The following is an 18,678-nucleotide window of genomic DNA, read 5'->3' as shown; positions in this document are numbered from 1 at the left end:
CAAGGGTTAGCAAAGCGTTGGAGAGCTTTTCTTCAAGATAACAGCCTGTTCTGCTGCAGTCTCTCTGCCTTAAATGAGCATGAATTCTCTGCCCTGAAAGATTTATGTAGATAATTACTCCTCCGAAGCAATGCTCCTGTGGCTGGGATTCTTCCCGGCACCGAGAGAGGCTGCAAGGGCTTTCTGTGGCCACCACGAGCGGGCAAAGAATCAGGATTATCTCCATGGAGAATTTGGCTTTTTTTCAAAGCCTCCAGTCTGCACAGAGGTGGCCTGTGACGGGACAGCAAGCAGGACAGGTATTAAAGAAATGGGAAACCTATTAAGATTTGTATTGCAAAGAGAGAGAAACGCATCTTACTCTCCGCAGGGGAGAGTAGCGCCAGTGTGCAACCGGAGGTGGCCCTGCTCCAGAGGGGATCTGTGGAGAGGAAAGTTGATGGCTGGTCCCTGCAGTCCGTGGAAGTGAGGAAGGTACCTCGTGTGTCCGTTCAAATTCGATCACCAGCCGGTCCCAAGAGCTAGGAGAAGAGTCTTCCCACGGGCTCAGGACCTGCCTCTGCCCTGCTTTGCTCTAGGATGAAGAAGATGCATCCTGGGCTCTTTTGCAGGGGCTTTGGCTCCCCGTTGTAGCTGCGCTGGTCCCCATGCTTTCCCAGCCGTGCGTTACAGCACGGGTAGCTTCAGACAGAAGAAAAATGAGTTTCAGTCAGAGGAGTCTGTTGTTGTCGATGGAGCGAGAAACGTTCAGAGGTCGCTGGAGGCAAAGGCAGGCGGTGGCATACAAATGCGGAGGAGCAGACCTGCAGCGCCAGCAGTCCTGGAGACAAGAGACAGCGGCCGGGATCACGTCTTGAGCCGGAAACCTGCGGTTCCTCCAAATGCTGCGAAAGCTAGGGTTGTGCCTTTACTTCCCTGATTGTCATTTGGGGCTAATTCTTCTTTTTGCCTGCTCGCTGTGTTTACTTGCAGACCCTTGGGAGCCACAGCTCTCCCTGACGGGTACGTGCCGCGCCGCTCCAAGAAGCGCAGCAGCGGGCCGGTCTGGGCTGGGGCCTCGTGCTGCTGCCGTAACCCCCAGCCTGCCCTCGTCTGCTCCTTCAGCCTTGCCCTGTTAGCGCCATCCGTGTTAAAATATGGGATTTTTTTTTTTTGGGGGGGGGGGGGAATACAGCCCCTTCGGGTGTAGAAGTGATGTGAAAAACCCAATTCCTCTGTAGTTCCCTGTGCTGCGCTTTCTTCTCCTGCCCGGTAGCACCGCTGCCAAATCTCTGCTCATACTGCAGGCGCCGTCTCCCCCTCGCACCTTGCAAACAGAAAGCAGCTGCCGCATCCCCCTCGGGTTTGCATCTCTTTCCTGCTTGAGGCCATTTAAGCGAGACACGGACACCCACGTACCCGTACCCTTGCTTGGGGAACGGCCGCGGTTCGTAACGACCGGGCTGTATAACGTCCTGCCGGCGAGGATGCCCTCGGCGCTGCCGGCTGGTCTGCGTGAGCCACCCCGGGGCCGGCAGCTCTTCGCTTCACGCTTCGAGGTGGTTTAGCCTTGTCCCTAGGCAGCAATACAGAGCTGCGTTTTTCCCTCTGTCCTCGCTGTGTTGGCGGGATGCCCGATCAGCCCTTCGCTGTTCTTTCAGTGTGGTTAACTGCCCCTGTCCCAAATCTCTTGCGCAGGGACCTGCCGGGCGTCACGGCTACGGAAGAGACTGCGATTCCCTTATTGCTGATAGACACCGCCGGCTGCGGCCTGTTTGAGCTGGAAGAGGAAGACGAGCAGTCCAAAGGGAACCCAGGTAACGTCGTTTGGACAATTTTGTTGGCAGGAATCGATGGCCCGAGGTCTTCGGCCTCCCGCGGGCTGGCCGCGGCGCCAGCTGAAATAATCCCCCCCGCCCCGAGCAGGTAGCAGAGGAGCAGGGTCCAGGTGGGCTCCCTGGGGAGCTTTGCTCTTTCAAGGAATCGTTTCCTCCCGAAATCCCGCAGCCGCCGTAGCTCAAAGGACTCTGAGCCGGAGCCGAGCGGCTCCCGGGGCAGCGATGACAGCGTGCGGGTGGCCACGTCCGCCGCCTCCTTCCCCCACGGAGGAGGTCTCTCTGCATCCCGAGAGCTGTGGACCAGGCCAGGGTGGAGGATCCCTGCGACGGGTGTCTTGTCTTACACAGGTTGGCAGGGCAGATAATATCCCTGGCGGAGGGACAGACGCTGCGCAAGCCCGTTTTAGAGAGGCTGTAGGTGTGGCTCAGAGTTGCCTCCTGCACGAACTGGTCCTCCGCTCCTTTTATAAAGCCTTACGTGGCTTTTCTCCGTGAATCTTCTCACCCTGCCCTTTCCCTCTCAAGACACCGCGTTTCCTGTCGTTTTTCTGGCTTGAAAAATAGATTTCGTTGTGGGGATTGAGTTGAACGTCAGGCTCCACAGCCGTTCTCGCAAAGCACGAGCAGGAGAAGTTGCGCTGAAAACGGTGACGCTGCCTCCTTCCTGTCCTTGCTCCCGCAGCAGGCTGGGTGCTTGTGATTTTCTGTTCGAGGATGCCACTAGCTCGTCTAGATTTACTCTGGCTTCTCGACGCCTGCCGGACCACGGGCAGGAGTCGCCTTAGCCTTCCTTCCCTTGCTGAAGGCATCCAGCGCTTGCGTGCGCCGCGGGCAATAACACAGGGACGTCCCCTGGGATTCCCTGTGCCCCGGCTTGACGAGAAGCAGCCCATCTCCGGAGAGGCTGTTTCCGGAGAGGGTGGCAGCAACCCGCCTCGTGCGAGCGGTCGCCTCCGCCTGCCAGCCTGATCCCGCCGCTTCCCTGCTCCCATCTGCTTTGTGCCCTAGGCGAGGTGCAGCTGGCCGGGTTGCACATCCAAGCTTTGGTGGAAGCCGGCGTGAAGGCCCGAGACGTTGCCGTTGTAGCTCCCTACAACCTCCAGGTGAGGTGATCCCCCTCCAGGCACCCCCTGTCCTTCCCCCCGCACACCGAGTAGACACCCAGTGTGTGTGTGGGGGGGGGGGATGGATCCAAACCTTGGCGTCTCCGGGGGCCAGAGCAAACCATCTCCACAGGGTCTCCAGGCTCTTCCTGGTGGAAGTCAGCGGAGCCGAGCTTTTTGATCAATGTGTGGCCAACTTCTCAAACGTTAAGCCGCTCGAGGCCGCGGAGGGATGTGGTATCAGAGACGGCGTCAGGAGGCAGCTGTTTTCCGTTTCCCCCCCCCTCAGGAGCCAACACTTGCCTTTTGGGAGGGGTGAGCCCCAATCCGCGTGAGAGGAAGGGACTTTTTCCAGCATAGCGCCACTTTAATCCTTTTCACTTCGCGCTTTCCTTTAAAGGCTATATATCACACGCTTGTTTTTTCAGGTGGACATGCTAAGAGAGCACCTTTGCCACAGGTACCCGGAGCTGGAAATTAAATCAGTTGATGGTTTCCAGGGAAGAGAGAAAGAGGCGGTGGTCCTCTCGTTCGTGAGATCCAACAGGAAGGGTGAGAAGTCACTGCTCAACAGTTAGTCTGTGGAAAATAGAAAGGAAATAGGAGGTGGGTGATCGTTAAAAGGTCACTCGTCATGTTGCTAAATGCTGGGGTTTAATTGCAACTCTTAACGGTTGCAATTCACTGGCACTTTGCTCTGAACAACTTTAGCAGAAAGACCTTTCCTTTTGTCTTCTTTTTTTTTTTTTGTTATTTTTTTAACTAATACATTTGCTGTCATGATTGCAGAGGAAGGCTCCCACGCTAGGAAGCAGGTAAAAAGGAAGCCAGCGCTGCTTAATATGAAGGTTTCCTGGCCGTTGAGGTCTCAAAAGTTATTTGAATTGGGGTCCTAAGGTTGGCAAACGTCAGGTTAGCGCTGCGTTTACTAGAGTGCCACGCGCTTCCTGCAGAAGGTGGGACTTTGGGGCTCATTTCTTGGATTTGGAGCCTATTTTGGGCCACTTCCCCAAAGAGAGCGGCAGCTGCCATTGCAAGTCATACATAGAAAATGCTTCTTCTGGGAGCCAAACCTAGAGCAGAAAGTCGAGTTCTTTCCTGTCGGTGGCTGCCGTGAAAGCGAACAGCTGGAAAAAAAAGCTCCTGCCCTCAAGGCTGAAGGCTCCTTTGGTGGAGCCCGTGGCGAAGGGTTTCGGGTCAGCCGGCTGGAGCGGAAGGGCACGTGCGGAGCCGGTGGGGTCGCACCGTGAGCCACCCCTCTCCCGTGCACGGTTCGCTGCCCTTTTAAAACCCGCAACGAGACGCATCGCTTGCGGCGCCGTCTACGCTGCTAACGCCGTTAAAGACGGGACACCGTGCGCGTGCGTGGGGAGGGGGAGCCCTGATGTCTCGAACGAAAACCGGGGAAAGGATGCGGGGAAGGAGTGGGTTTTTGGTGTTTTTTTGTTTTAAAGAAAGCCTGAAGCAAGAAAAGCGGTGCGGGGAGGAGGATGGAGGCGGGGACAGGGTTAAGACTAGTCAGGAGCGACTCACCTCACCTTTGCTGGGTGGCTGAGCGGGATCTGCTGGCCTCCGCGAAGGCACGTGTGTCCCCCCCCCCCCCCCGCCCCGTTCCCACAGACGGCGAGCAGACGACGCTCGGATTCGATGCAGGGATCGCTCGCTTTGCTGACGGCGTGAGGCAGCTTCCCGTGGTGTCTGGGCGCAGCTGTGGTCCACCTAGGACCCGAGGGATGGTGTTAGCACCCTCTTAAACCCTTTGGAGACACCCGTACGTTTTTGCCATCACGTTCCTCAGCTTAGAGGGGGGGCCACCCACCCTCCCACCCCGGGCACCTTGCCCCTCTGCAGCCATTTCCAACAGGAGCCCCGCTGCTCGGCTCGCAGGAGCTGGACTTGCCCCTGCGGTCAGGAGACATCGCATCAGAGGAACTAGACATCGTTCCCTGAGCTGCTGAGGGCCGATCACCCACCCTTCGCTCCTTGCAGACAGCGCAAACTTGGTTGCTCAGCCCCAGGCGAACCAGACTGGTCGCCGCGTCGGCCGAGACGTTAATTCCTTCCCTCTTGGCCTCTTTATCCCCAGGAGCTGGAAGCTCGCGGGCCGCCCACGCTCCCCTTCTTGCTCGCTGAGCCTCACTGAGTCATCTTGGCGTTTGCCAGCTCTTACTGCTCTTCTTTGAGAAAGTAGCCAGGGAGCAGAGACAAACCTCGCCGAGCTGCCTACACGGCTGTTATTTTTAACCCCGAGCGTGTGGAAAGCAGGGGAGAGGGTTGCGTGGGGCGGGGGGGGGGTATTTTTCTACCTGCGCTTCCTCTTCTCTTGCAAGGTGAGCCTCCCCGTGGCTTCGTGGTCGCTTGCTCCCAGGGCCCAAGCCGATCTCGTGCCACGGGCCGCCCAGGCATGAGGAGCCGTAAAATACTTCTCTCCCCCGTGTGCTTTGGGGGCAAGCCGTGCCTTCCCCGACGCTGGGAGCTAAGCGGGGACGCCTAGTCCTGGTTTGCAGGTGGTGAAACGAAGGTTAGAAGGATCGAGGTCATGGCGTGCGTCGGGGGCAAGGGCCAGAGCCCAAGCGCTGCTGAGCGCCAGCTGTAGGCCGAGCGACAGCTCAATCGTCTGGGCCAAGTCAAGACCCGGGCTCGGTCCTGCGCCCACTGTTGGTCCTGAGCCTCTGCGTCTGCAGAAGGCCACCGCGCCGTGCCCAGTAACCCCGAGGATCCTCTCGGTTTGCTTCTTCCAGGCGAAGTGGGCTTTCTCGCCGAAGACCGGCGGATCAACGTAGCGGTGACCCGTGCCCGGCGCCACGTGGCTGTTATCTGCGACTCCCGCACGGTCAGCAACCAAGCCTTTCTGAAGCGCCTCGTGGATTACTTCGGCCAGCACGGGGAGGTGCGCACGGCCTTCGAGTACCTCGACAACCTCGTGCCGGAGAACTACTCTCACGAGGGCCGCAGCGAGCCACGGGAGGAGGCAAAGCTCCCCGCCGCCTCCGGGCCCAAACCGCAGCCGCCTCCGGCGAGGAAACGCAACGCAGCGGCCTCCCAACCAGCTCCTCCAAAGCCAGAAGCACGTTCCTCCCCGAGCCACCCTGGAGCAGAGAGCCCGGGGCCGAAAGATGCCGCAGACAAACTCGAGGCCATGCTGGTGGCCTTCCTGGAGAGCAGCGAGCCGCAGTTGGCTTTCCCTCCGTCCCTCAATTCACACGAACGCCTGCTGGTCCACCTGATGGCCGAGGAGCGCGGGCTGCAGCACGTGAGCACCGGCGAAGGGAGGGAGCGATACATCAGCGTCCGCAAGAGAGAGCCCGCCGGCCCTTCGCTGCTGCCCGCGGCTGCGACCCCCGGCAAGCAGCTTCCCCTTGGTCGGCCGCGAGGCGCCGGCGGGGAGACTCCTGGCCCTGCTGAGAAAGAGGGGAGCAGCGAGGCCTCGGGGAAGGTGGACCTCAAATCCCTGCACCTGGAGAGAGCGCAGAGGGAGCAGGCCAGACGGGAGGCGAAGGCGAGGAAGGAGCGGGAGCCGGGTGCCGGCCCTCGGCCCGCCGGCGGGAAGAAAGACAAAAGCGAAGCCAAGGGTAGGTGCTGCCCTTTTTTAACCGGTGCAAGTAACGGCCTTGCTTGAGCGGCCGTTGCCCTCGATGCTCACGCTGTTGCCTCGTGGCGCGTGGGATGAGGCTCTGGGAAGGGTCTCCGATGCTTGTCGGGACAGAGACGGGCCGGGCGTGAGAAGCGGCGGGAGCGCGCGTCCGCTGGCCCCGGCGTTCGGGGTCGGGGAGCGGAGGAGAGGGGGTTTGGATGCTTGGAAGCTCATTTCTTTAGCCTGAAGACCGACGCTGGGCAGCGTCTTCCCAGGAAGCGAGCGGTGGGAGGTCGGTGGGAGGCTGCCAGCTCTCGGGAGATCTGTTCTCGCCCGTGAATTCAGGGGCTGGGACCCCCCCCCCGACCCGTCGCTGCACGTGGCAAATCCCTCTTCTCGCCGCTCGGGGCTCTGACTCGGGGTTGTTCGGTTTTCGCCTCCGTTCCTGTTGACGCGAACGGTTTAAACGCCTGACGCTCTTGTCCTGCCCTCCCCCTAGGAAAGCAAACCGGAGCAGCCAGCGCAGCCTCCGAAGAGGACATCGACGCTCTGATCTCCGCTGCCGTTAAAGCAGACAACGCCTGCGGCTTCGCCCGCTGCCAGGCCGGCGTTACGACCCTGGGGCAGCTTTGCCTCCACTGCAGCAGGCGCTACTGCCTCAGCCATCACATCCCGGAGGTACGCCTGGGCACGGGTCCTTGCTGGGCGTGCGGCACGGGGCTAACGGGGGGGGGGGAACGTTCCCCGCGCAGCGAGAGGAGCCTGAAGCAGAACCGCCTCTGGCCGAGGTTTTGGTGGCGCCGCCGCCGCCAGAAAGGGCTGCCAAGCGTGAGCTCTGCCCGCCGGCTTTGGCTTTCTCCTCTCCTCCTCCGCGCCGTTGGGCTCTCGCACCTGGGTCGCGCAGACGAAGTGAGGCAGAGGGGAGGAACGAAGCAGCAGGGGCTTCAGGCAGCGGCTCGAGGGAGGCCGGCCGCTTGGCAGCTCCCCCGGGCTGATTCCCTCCGCGGCGCGAGACGAGCCGAGGCTTTGAGCCTGCAGGCGGCCGAGCGCCGCGGGCGTTTCGGCGTTTCCTCCAGCGCCTCGCTGCCTTGGAGGGAGCTGCCTTGCTCCGCGCTGCGCGGCCTTGGCCTTAGCTCCCCTCCGCGCCCGCCGGCAGGCGCTCAGCCTCCCGCGCTCTCGCCGGGCAGGACCCTCGAGCAGCGCGAGCAGCCCTGCAGCATCCGCGGCATAGCGTTGGGCCGGGCCGTTGCGCCAGCTTCTTCTCCCTGGCTGCTCTTAGCCAGCTGCTCGTCTGCACAGCCAGGCCGGGGGAAAAACCTCAGCTTTAACTCCTACGAGGCCTCCTCGCTCTCGTCTGATGTTGAGCGAGCCGGCCCTATAAATCCTCAGCGTAGGTTTTCCCCTCGTCAAGCGCTACGTGTTTCCATGGCAAAGAACGGTTGCGGGTTACGGTGGTTCGCGAGCCAGTCGGGATGCACGTTTAGTTCCTGCAGCGTCGCCTCTCCCCGGTGAACTGCGGCGAGGATTCCCGCGGGAAACAGTAGGAAAGGAGGCGATCCGCTTCCGGCAGGGTTGTTTTGGTTTTTTTTTTGTTTGTTTGTTTTTAAACTTGCTTTTTCAATCTCAGCCCTTGACATCAAGGCAGGGGGAACAGCCTGCGAGCTCCTCCCCACCTTGACACCCCCCCCAACCCGAGGAGGGGGGAAGCCACACACGCACACACACACACGCACGGAAACCCCTTTCGGAGGGGCCGGAGCCTCCGCCTGCCGAAGGGCCGCGTTGGGCAAGCGCTGCTGCAGCCCTCGAGCAGCGCCCGGCTGCTGAGCCCCTTCCCGTCCCGTTCAGCCCCCGCAAGCCCCGTCGAACGCTGTTTTAACTTGTGCTTCAGCGCTTTCCTAATTGCCTATTTATTTTGGTTTTGTTTTTTTTTTCCCAAAGCGGCTCTGGAAGGAGCTGGAACAGCTCCTGCTGCTTTCGAGGTAGGCTCAGAAACCCCAGTTCTGGCTAAGACCTCTGCGCCCAGCACCGGGCCCAGCTATTTTCTAGCGTTTGCAAACCGCTCCAGCGACACTAACAGGAACAGTCATGTTTTATCATGTCACTGAAACAACCGTCCGTGATCCTCAGAGCTGCCTGGGTCAGGGAAAAACGTCGGATGAGCTTGGGATGGACTGACCGGAAGGGACACGCTTGGCAAGATCCCTAACTGAAACCTGGGCGAGGGGATTTAAGAGGGTGTCGTCCTTGCCTTGGCAAACGATTGTGAAATCCTCCGAGTGGAGGAAATTAAAAAGATGGGACGGCCTTGAAAAGAGCCTGTGCTTCAGCGCAGCCTGGTCTTGGAAAAGGTCGTCCCGCGCAGAATTAAAAGCGCGGAGCTTCTCCTGTTCCCGTACGGCAGACGGCCCTGAATACGCGAAAGAGGCAGCTGAAAGGGTCTTTGCTGTTTCGCTCCTTTTTTCTCCAGCGTCGTAGCACGACGCTGTACTAACCGAGGGCGTCAGGAAACGGGAGCTCAGACCCGTTTGCAGCTCTCTTGCTCAGTCGTAGGCGATCCAGCTGTTACCTCGAATAGCGCAGGTGCCTCCCAAACGTTTCAACTTTTGGGAAGGAGCCACTTAAACCGTCCGAAAGGGACGAGTTATATGCTACGTACCTTCTTGCGAGGAAAGAAGGTACCTCGGTGTTTTGTTTCCTGGTAGAGGAACTGTAAATTAGCAGATGTTTTCAACGGGGCGCAAAGCAGACGGCTGCTCAGGAACGGGTAAGGAGGAGCTCCAGGCTCTGGGCCTACTTATTCCCAGGCTTATTCCCACCTTATTCGGCTTATTCCCACCTAAGCGAGGGCTGCTGCTCGGCCCCGTTTCGCGCCCGACGCCGCTGTCCCTTCTCTCTCCGGCAGGTTCACGGGTGCGGGGAGAAGGCCAAGGGCCACGCGCGGCAGAGGCTCAGCAGGGAAGGGGTGCTCTACCCCGGCGGCGGCGCCAAGGACAAGGCCCTGGACCCAGCCAAGAGAGCCCATCTGCAGAGGCGCCTGGACAAAAAGCTTAACGAGCTGAGCAGCCAGCGAAAGAGCAAGAAGAAAGACAAAGAGAAATGAAGAACTTAAGATTTTTTTTTTCCCCCTCCCTCCCTCTTTGTCCTCTGACAACGAAAAACAAGTTTGTTTGTCGGGTTGGTTGTTTTTGACTTGAGATCGCAGGTCAGACTAGAGAAAGCAAAGATGCTCTTCAGGCTACAGGAGCACGCCGAGGCGGAGAGGGAAAAAGGGGAGCTCTCCTGGGGCACGGCCGAGCGCTCGGAGCCAGCGCACCGTAAAACTGCCGCGTGAACCGGCGCTGGGCCGCTCTAAAGGCCAGAGCGGCGCTGGAGGAAGGCGAGCAGCTTTATTGAGCCGGGTTATTTTTATTGACAAGGTAAGAGAGGGAGGCAGGGAGGCCGGAGAATGACAATAAAGGCGGCTATTAAAGCACTTGGCGCAAGCGGCTGCCACCGCGACGTTTCTCTGTGCCGCGGTGAGACGAACGGCTGCGGGCAGCGGGCGCGCGAGCAGCTGAGAAACCCTCTCGCCTTTGGGAAACGTAACTCCGGCGACGGCTCCGTCTCCCGTTTAAGACCCAGGGAAGAGAGACGGCCGCTGCGCAGGCGAAGGACGGAGCGTGGGCACGCGCGCGCCGTTTCACGCGATGAGAAAGGGCTCGTTCATGCTTCTTTTTTGTCCCCCCCCACCTCGCCTGCTTCCTCGGCGGCCACGTCGGCCCCGGCTCCCCTGCGCCCGGCCAAGGCACAAACCCACGCGGCGCTCGGGCCGTCGATAACCCTGCTTTCGTCCGGCCTCTCGTCCCCGCGGCTCTGCTCCCGCCCCGGGCGGCCGAGAGAAAAACAGAGATTTAGCAGGATCGGAAAAAAGCTGGAAAGCCGGGGGGAGGAACAAAAAAACCCAAACAGATCCAGCCTTTTTTTTTTTTTTTTTCCTCCTCTTTTCCCAGCGTTATTTGTCCCGTTTTCCTTGTTGGCCCCCGCAACGCTTCCGCGCCGGTAAAGCGGACCAAAGCCAGCCCGCGCCCAAGAGAAACCGCGCCGCGTTGCCCAACATCTCTCTCTGTTTTCCCCCCACCGCCGGCATCCGACGGGCTCCGACGGGCTCCGGGGAAGCGCGCTGCCTTTGGCCCCGGCGCCTCGCTGAGCTGCCGACGCGGCCCCGCGGGTTGGCCGCCGCCGGGCGCCTAGTTGCGCCGGACCGGGTGCCACATGGACACGGGCTTCCTCAGCGTGGCCAACATCTGGTTCCAGTGGGTGATGCCCATGCCGCTGGCCGCCGGGCCGATGAGCACGTGGCCCGTGTTGTCGGCTCGGCCGTCCTCGCCGCACTCCGCCACCGTCACCCGCAGCGACAGCTCCTGCAAGACGTCGCCGGCGGGCCGCTGGCGCCTCTTCGCCCCGAGGCGGCGGGAAAAGCGGCCCCCAAACCTCATCATGGCACCCGCCCACCCCGGCGCAAATATATCCCCCGCCGCCGGCCCGAACGCACGCCAACGCGACCGCCGGGGAACGGCCCGGCGCCGGGCTGACCTGCAGCACGATGGCCGGCACCGAGAAGATCATGGCCTCGTTGAAGACGGGGTTCGGGTCGTCTCTCTTCACCGCCGTCTTCTTCTTGCTGATCTTCCTCCCGTCCTGCAGCAGGTACACCTTGACGAAGGGATCTGGGAGGAGGGGAGACAAAAAACAAAAAAAAAAAAAACAAAAAAGGCAAGAGGGGCTGGGCAGGATGGGCGCCCGGCCCGGGCGGCGGCGCCCGCGCCTCACCTGCGGTGCCCTTGCCGTTGGTCCACACGAGGTTTTTGGCCTTGACCACCACCACCGTCAGGCGCTCGGCCGTGGGCAGGTAGCTCAGGGAGAGCAGGATGTCGCCCACCGAGTCCACCGCCTGCGGCGGCGGGGGCCGAGTAAAGATTGCGAGGGAGGAGGAAAAAAAAATTATATATATATATTAAAAAAAAATAGGATTTTCCCCGTGGGAGCCAGCGGCCCCGCGCGCACCTTGTTCACATCCTGCAGGTAGAGCCAGGCGTTGAAGGGCCGCGCGGGCAGGTCCAGGTCGGAGAGCTTCAGCTCGGCCACGCCGGTGCTGACGTTCCTCTCGTCCTCGTCGATGCCGAAGACGGAGAAGCGCAGGCTGTCCTCCTCCAGCGCCGCCGGGTCCAGCGGGATGGAGAAGCGCTCGTCGAAGCACACCGAGTAGGCGCTCCTCTGAATCTGCCCGAGGCGAGTGAAGCGGTTGGGAGCGAAGAAGCCCGGAGGACCCGCGGCGGGATGGACGTCGCGGCTGAACCTCCCGCCGGTCGCGAAGACGCTCCCGGAGCGTCCTCCGGGATGCCGAGCCGCCGGAGGCGGACCACCCGCGCCACTCACCCGCGAGATGCCGACGATCTGCTCGTCCGGCAGCAGGCTGATGCGCACGAAGCAGGACTCGAAGCGGACGTCGGCCTTGTCCAGCAGGTCCTTGCCCTGCAGCAGCGCCACGCGCAGGGCGTGCGAGCGCCCGGCGTACTCCAGGCTCACCTCCACCTGGCCCACCGTGCCGTCCTGCCCGAAGTTGTTCCCGATGGACGAGACGGAGTTCAGCGAGTCGGCCGACACCGATTTCCTCAAGGCGCCGTCGGGCGCCAGCCCCAGCTCCCGGCTCATCAGCTCCAAGCCGCCCAGTTCGTTAATGCTCTCCAAGGTGTCGGCGGCCTTCAGGTTGGCCCGGGCGGCCGGCGCCGGCTTCTCCGTCGCCCTGCGGGAACCGGCGGCGGCTCCGCGCTGCGCCATCCGGGAGGGTTATTTTGCACCTGGGGATTCGGCTTCCTACCGCTCCGACGTCGCAAGGTGCCGGGATGGGATGGGGAGGGGGGCCAAAAAAGAAAAAAAAAAAAAAAAAAAAAAGGAGCCGAGAGCGCGGCTGCTACCTTGTGTTTGACCTCCGAGTACGCCGCGCCGTATTTTTGCTCCAGGTATCTGTAGTCGTAGTTGGGGAAGGGCGAGGGCGCCGGGTAGCTCGCCGAGCGCCACAGCTTCCACAGGTTCAGCGCGGCTATTCCCAGCAGGGCGAGGGCGCCGGCCGCGTACAGGCCGATTTCCCAGTGCGGCGGGCTGCCGGCCGCTGCGGGAGGAAGGGGTGGACGTGGGCGAGCTGCTACCTTCCCCCCAGCCCGCATTGAAACCGCTCTCTAAGCCGGAGCGGCCGGGATGCGATGGGAACGGGGTGGGAGGCAAATCACAGCGTCCCACTCCTCTCCACGTTCCCACGCCGGCTCCCGGGGCGCTGGGGACGGGCCGAGCGGGAGCTGCTCCGATTTTCCCGGCGTCCGGAGCGAGCCGTCGGCCGTCTCACTCGTTTCCCGAGCCGGGGGCCGTCCCGCTGCTCCGGGAACCCACCTTGGGGCACCCCCGCGGCCGCGAGAAAAAAAAAAAAAAGAAAAAGAAAAACCGCGCTGCTTTGGCCGTGGCGGGGAGACGGTCGCCTGCCGCTTGGTCTCACCATGCAAATTCAGGGACAGGGAAAGTAAACGAATGAATGAATGAATGAGCGAGCTTCCTGGGGCTGCGACCACGCGACGGGAGAGAGGAGAAAGCCGGCGCTCCCGGCCGCGCGCCGGGGAGGACGCAGCAGCCCGGGAGCGGTGCGCTGAGCAGTCGGCGCTGCATTGCACCAGCCTCCCTCCCGGCAGCGATTAAAGCGGCACCGATCGCTCAGCGCGACAAAAAAGCAAGGAGGGGGGGGAAATAAATAAATAAATGAATAAATGAATCCTCTTGTTACTGAGCGCTGCCCCGCACCGACCGCGGAGATCCGGCAGGATCGGACGCCGCCAGCCCTCCCTAAGAGCTGGGAGGCTCGGGGCAGCGGGGAGGAGGCCTCGCGGAAGCGTTATCCGGCCCGGGCTAGGGCAGGGACGCCGGCGGCCAGGACGCCTGGGTCCCGTTCCCACCCTCGCGGGTTAAAGCCCTGTTTGGGTTTTGCCCAAGAAATTATACGGTGGGGGGTTGGGTTTTTTCTTTTCTTGCCAGTCGTACTCACCGCTCAAGCGGTATCTGCCGACGTGACCACCCTCCATGGCCGGCGCGCTCCGCTCCTGGGACAGCCTGCGACGCGCAGAGAACAGGTAGGGACAAGGGCAAGGAAGAGCCACTTTCGGCTTTACTTCTTTTTTTTGTTTTGTTTTGTTTTTTTAAGTCTTTGCCCTTTTTTCGCTGTTGCTCGGAAGAGCCGGCTCGCCTTCGCCCGATGCGATTTCTGGGTGGGACGCGCCACAAACCCGATCCCGAAGGCGAGGAACCCGCTAGCCCGAGGCGGGTCGTGCCCAAGGCACGGCACGACGCCGCAGGTGGATTTATCCAACCCGGACACGCGCGGAGGTGCTCCGGGTACCTCTCCGAGCCGAGCTGCCCCGACCGCTCGAGGAGCGGACCCAAGGCGCCCCCGGGGGCCGGCAGCCCCCACCTGTCCCGCTCGCCCTGCGCCCGGGCGCCCGGCACAGAGTGAGCAGCACTGATTTGCGCAGCACCTGGGGGGGCCGCGTCGCTCTGCCGCTTTGCTCCGCAACGGGGGGCGGTCAGGAAGCCGCGCCGTTTTGGGGAGGGGGGAGAGCCGACGCACGCGTCCCGCCTAGCCCCCAGGGCCCGGGTTTGACGGGGCGCCGAGGCCGTCCCGACTTGGGGTTTAACAGGCAGAGGCGGAAATCGGCTTCCAGCGCTTCGTATCGCTAAACACGAGCCCGGGGCGGCAGGAAGCCCCTGCTATAAGGCCAACGCAGTTCGCCCTTCGTAAACGTTACACGTGCTATACGGTTTACCCGCGTGATTGCCGGAGCGGGGTTTTGACCGCGACGGAGCTGCCAGCTCAGCCAAGAGGGTAACGAGACCGCGACGCGGCTCAGAAACGCCGGCTCGCCCCCAGCCTCCTTTCTCAGGCACAAACCCCCGCGAGCAGCGCTCAGACGCTTTAGCCCGAGGCTGGACTAAACTCAGTACACGTGTGGACCGAGCCAAAGCGGGAAGTGAGCAGAGAGGCCCCTATCTGCACAGCGACGGCACGACAGCGCGTCCCGGCGTTTCCCAAAACAGGCCCCCCCCCCTTTTTTTTTTTTGGCTTGAAGAATTACCTTGCCTAAATAAGAGGCTTTTTTTCTTTTTTTTTTTTTTTTTTTTGCAGTATTTGCAGGGTGGGGGGGATACGAAAAGAAAGGCGTTTTCGGCAAGAGCTGTCTCCGTCCCTCCTAAAAACGCTCCCTCCCCTTGCCAAGCTTTGCACTCAGCTGAGCTCTAGGGAAACCAGCGGCGACTCCAGCAGGTTCCCCCCCCCCCCCCCCCCAAAATCCCCGAGAAAGCCCGGGCATCGAAACCGGCGCCGCCGAGGGACTGCGGAGGCCGCGGCCAAGCCCGGCGGGTATCGCCGGCTTTTTACCTGCGCGGGTGGCAGAGGCGGAGGGAAATGCCCCGGGGGGGGGCTGCGGGGCACGAGCCGAGTGGCGGCAGCAGCGCCTCTGCTCCGGCGGGAGCGGGCCGAGAGATGCGGCAATTTCTGCGCTGCCGGAGAGAAGGAGCGAAGGGAGGTGGAGGTGGGGGGGGGGGGAGAAGGAAGGGGGGGAAAAAAAAAAAAAAAAAAGAAAGGGCAGGGAAAGGAGTGACCGTGCGGCGGCTTCCTACCGCCTCCGAATTTTCCCGGCGGCTTCGGGGTTAGCTCCGGCGCGAGAGCAGCCGCCCGCAATCCGGCGGGCGAGGACGGGCTGAGCGGGAGGCGCTCGGCCGTTTGGGAAAGAGCCGCCAGGTTTGGTTTCCGTCTCCTCCGAGCCCCGGTTGCAGGGAGGCCCTGCCTCATCGGTGCAACGAGTTCGGCGGCCTCTGCTCCCGCCGGGGGAGAGCAAACGTCCCGGCTTCCCCCCACCCCTGGCCTCAAAGCGGCTTTCAAGCGTTTGCTTTAGCCCGGAGCAAACCCTCGGGCAAAGCGCCGAGGAGACGGCCCCGGGGACGGCGGAGGCGGCCGCTGCTTCCCTCTCCCTCCGCGAGCGAGCGGCCGGGAGCTAACGGGGGAGCGGGGGCGCAGGCAGCTCTCGCTCTGCCTTTCCTCCCCAAGCTGCGAGACCCGCTCACAGCATCCTGGCAACTTTCCTTAGGAAGTTACTAAATAAATAATAATAATAATAATAATAATAACACAAGTGAGGAGCAAAGCTGCTGGCTCCCGGGGGAAAAAAAACCACGCAGATATTTCTTTTTGGCAGGGACGGCTGCCAGTTTCCCGTGCGGAGAGCCGCCGAGCTACCGGAGCGGAGGGGGGCTCTGGGCAGCGGGGGAGCGAGCCCCCCACCGCGGGACCCAGGGAAGCCGGGTCTCCCGGCCAGCAGCCAGGCCCCGAGGACCCACCGCGTCCCGGCTCGTCGGGCAGCCGGGGGGCTGAAGTGAGCCCCTTGGCGGTACCTTCGCTGCTTCTGTTTAGGCTTTGGGAGCCGGAGGGAAATCCCTAACCGACCCCATCCGCCGCCCTCTGCGGCGGGCACCCGCTCCGCGCCATCCGCTGCGTCTCCCCGGGGCTCCCGCAGGAACAGCTCCCTGCGGGTGCTGCGCTCCCACCTGCCCTGGGACCCCTTCACCCCGGCAGCATCCTCTGGTCTCCTGCCGCCCCTTCCCTCCTCCTGCTCCGCTGCACCCACCTGGGAGGGCCACCCGGCGACCCTGCATGCCACGTCTCCGCTTCGCCCCCCGCCGTCCCCTCCTCTTCCCTCCCAAGGGAGTACGGGCGCTGCTCTCCTCCGTACCGCTCTTCAGGACCTGCAGGTTAAAATCATTACCGGCAAGCTGAGCGTTCAGACCCTCATCTCTCTCTGCTGCAGGCGTCCAGGCTGCTCGTCCTCCGCATGGCTGCAGGAAAGGGAACACCCCCCCCCCCCGTCCTGCCTCCTCGCCCAGCCCACCTCCCAGCGGACCAGACGCTAGCGCTTGGGGTCCTCGGGGTAACCCGGGCTGTCTCCGGGCAAGGTCTTGGCGCTCTCTGTTCGTAACAAACATCCATCCATCAATTCTCACTTCCCTCAATGCAGCACGAGGCTGAACCTCTTCTCCGAGCGGCATTGGCTTCTCCCCAAAAGCACTTTCAGCAGTTCGGAGACCCAAAACTCTGCGTCCGTTGGTGCCTCTGCCTCATCCCGGCACAAACGCGCAAAGCGGTAAGCGGCAGAACCTCTCCTACGCGTGCGTTCACTGCGATGGGGATGGAGACCTTTCCTTCTTCAGCCTCAAGGTGTTTTCAGCTACCTGCCTATCTCGAAGGGCAGGCAGCAGTTCCACAGCTTCGATGAGGTTTCCTAGCGCAAACCTGCACGAGAGAAGCCTGGAAAGTGCCAGTTTAGCTTAAGGGGATTAGAAATAGGTTTCAGTTAAACCGAACCAAGTGTCTCTCTCCGAGGCCAGTCAACAAACCAGCTTTTCTTGTGGGAAGCCCTTCCCGTATGAACGGGAACATCTTCATATAATTTGATTTATTCCCACTCTTCTTCGCAAGAGGAAGTTTCCAACTGAGCAAACAGAAGGAAGAAGTAATTTCAAACTGCAAGAGTTTCCCTTTGCTTGACTTAGGGAGGAACAGAATAATTGCAATGGCGGGGGGGGGAGGTAAAAACATTCCCCCCGAGCAAAGACTGTCTCAGCTGGCCACGCAGCATGGGCGACGCTCCTTAACTCCCAGGAAAACCCGTTACATCTAGGACCTCTCGTTGCAGCGATCCCGGGGGGAGATCCAGAGAAGAGCCCTGTGTGTTCAGAGGGTCGTTCGCCCTTGCCCAGAAATGCTGCGTGGGCGGGAGAGGAGCCTCATTCTGCAGCCGAAGGTCCTCTCCAAGAGTATCTCCCGGCAGATGCGGGACCCTGGGTCTCCCAAAGCGCAGCCCCTTCTCTAAACAAATAAAAACCAATTGGAGAAAGAGCTGGGCATGGCTTTATTCCTCAGTTTCCCAACTAAATTAAAATAGATATTACAGACTAGGCACCTTCCCCCAAGGGGTTTCGGCAGCCTGTCCCTCTGCGAGTCAGCCCAGGCCACCAGCACCCTCTTGTGGGCCAGCGCAAGGCTCGCTCACTGCAAGCTCCACGCTGGCCATCTGTGCATTGCCTTTGCTCTTCGCAAAGCGGCTTCCTGCCCAAGACGGTTGCCTTGAAAAACAGCAGTTTCTCAGAGCTGCTCCGGTTCCACCAGAACCGGATGCTCGGTGCGAGCACGAGCACCCTCCAGAGTCTGCGGGGGCAGAGGAAAATGCCTTAATTTCACAGTGTCTATGGAAAGAGCTCATTGGATCTGCAGAGAGGAAAAGTTTGCTTTGGTTAGATCTCAGCCATAAATGCAGCTGATCTACAGAAAGCTGTTTCAAGTAGAATTTGGTCTGGCCGAGTTTTGGTAACCTCTGAGAGGTCCGAGTTTGGCATCTAAAGGCTTACCCACCTTCAGTAACATCCAGATGCCACCCAACCTATTAAACTTCAATTTCATATTGCTAACAGATGGTGCAAGTTTATTACCACCCTTGTGTTTGGGTCAGGCCTTAGATAACTGTGGAGATAATTAACAGCATCGAGACGACCCAGACTGATAAACAAGCCTTTTTAAGGACCGCAACAGATGAGCGCCGCGTAGTTCAGCTAATAGTACACCGGCCCAGGCTAACCCCAATCCCTCGCTCTCAGGACCACCAAAGCCTGCTGAAGGAAGTCAAGGGAGCCACGTTACCAGAAATGATGCCCCACAGCCATCCTGGAGTAACTTAACACACCCAAGCTGCGCTACACTATTTCTAACACGGTGGGGACCTTGCAAAGACACCTTCAGCCCCTCGTGCAGGGCCAAGGAGCATTCACATTCCTGGGCTAGCAGCAGCATCCCAGAGCCGGCTTAGTAGGCACTGACTCGCCCCCAGAAAGCCCCTTCTTGGATGAGGCACCAATCGCCCTTGCTCCCGGGATGTGAAGTTTCCGGGCTGACACCGGCTCTGTGGAGCATCTGCAGCAGCCACGTACCCAGAAGAAAATGCAACGTTTGTGCAAGCAGACTGTAAGCACCCCCGGCTACTGAGAGGTTGTACTGGAGGCAAGAGCAGGGCAGCGGCCAGACCAGTGCTGCGCTGACACTGCCTGTGGTATAACACGT

At 61.0% G+C, this 18,678-nt stretch overlaps 2 protein-coding genes across 27 annotated transcripts in view; one reads left to right on the top strand and one right to left on the bottom strand.

Moving 5' to 3' along the window:
* Window positions 1-9,980, top strand: part of IGHMBP2 (immunoglobulin mu DNA binding protein 2) — a 44,288-nt gene extending 34,308 nt beyond the window's left edge. The window contains exons 10-17 of one of the 12 annotated variants that reach the window (XR_011141264.1): window positions 1,678-1,796; window positions 2,826-2,920; window positions 3,349-3,472; window positions 5,662-6,492; window positions 6,994-7,172; window positions 7,906-8,034; window positions 8,436-9,261; window positions 9,400-9,539. Coding sequence is in view for 6 of the 12 variants with exons in the window: in XM_068944544.1 (XP_068800645.1) it covers window positions 1,678-1,796; window positions 2,826-2,920; window positions 3,349-3,472; window positions 5,662-6,492; window positions 6,994-7,172; window positions 7,906-8,172 (1,615 nt within the window). In the remaining 6 variants the exon portion in view is untranslated. The other 11 variants (XR_011141263.1, XR_011141268.1, XR_011141266.1 and 8 more) reach the window with 11 other exon arrangements.
* Window positions 9,595-17,753, bottom strand: SYT12 (synaptotagmin 12). Of its 15 annotated transcripts, XM_068944563.1 has the most exons (10): window positions 16,457-17,732; window positions 16,196-16,313; window positions 14,950-15,066; window positions 13,564-13,628; window positions 12,452-12,645; window positions 11,913-12,305; window positions 11,541-11,756; window positions 11,307-11,427; window positions 11,070-11,203; window positions 10,724-10,897 (listed from the first exon to the last, which is right to left on the bottom strand). In XM_068944563.1, exons 1-10 carry the CDS (start codon window positions 16,611-16,613, stop codon window positions 10,724-10,726), a joined length of 1,689 nt encoding a protein of 562 aa, XP_068800664.1. In that variant the 5' UTR covers window positions 16,614-17,732. The 15 variants fall into 15 exon arrangements, with proteins under 15 accessions (XP_068800655.1, XP_068800652.1, XP_068800656.1 ...); XM_068944554.1 differs by having other exon boundaries at window positions 9,595-10,930; window positions 11,070-11,174; window positions 11,541-12,305; window positions 16,457-17,753; XM_068944555.1 differs by having other exon boundaries at window positions 9,865-10,897; window positions 11,070-11,174; window positions 11,541-12,305; window positions 16,457-17,748.
* Window positions 17,754-18,678: the final 925 nt, after the last annotated feature.

The sequence above is a fragment of the Struthio camelus genome, chromosome 5 (genome assembly GCF_040807025.1).
Source record: "Struthio camelus isolate bStrCam1 chromosome 5, bStrCam1.hap1, whole genome shotgun sequence".
In the NCBI taxonomy this organism is placed as follows: domain Eukaryota; kingdom Metazoa; phylum Chordata; class Aves; order Struthioniformes; family Struthionidae; genus Struthio; species Struthio camelus.
Note: the sequence above shows the minus strand (reverse complement) of the source record. Positions and strands in the feature narration are given on the sequence as shown.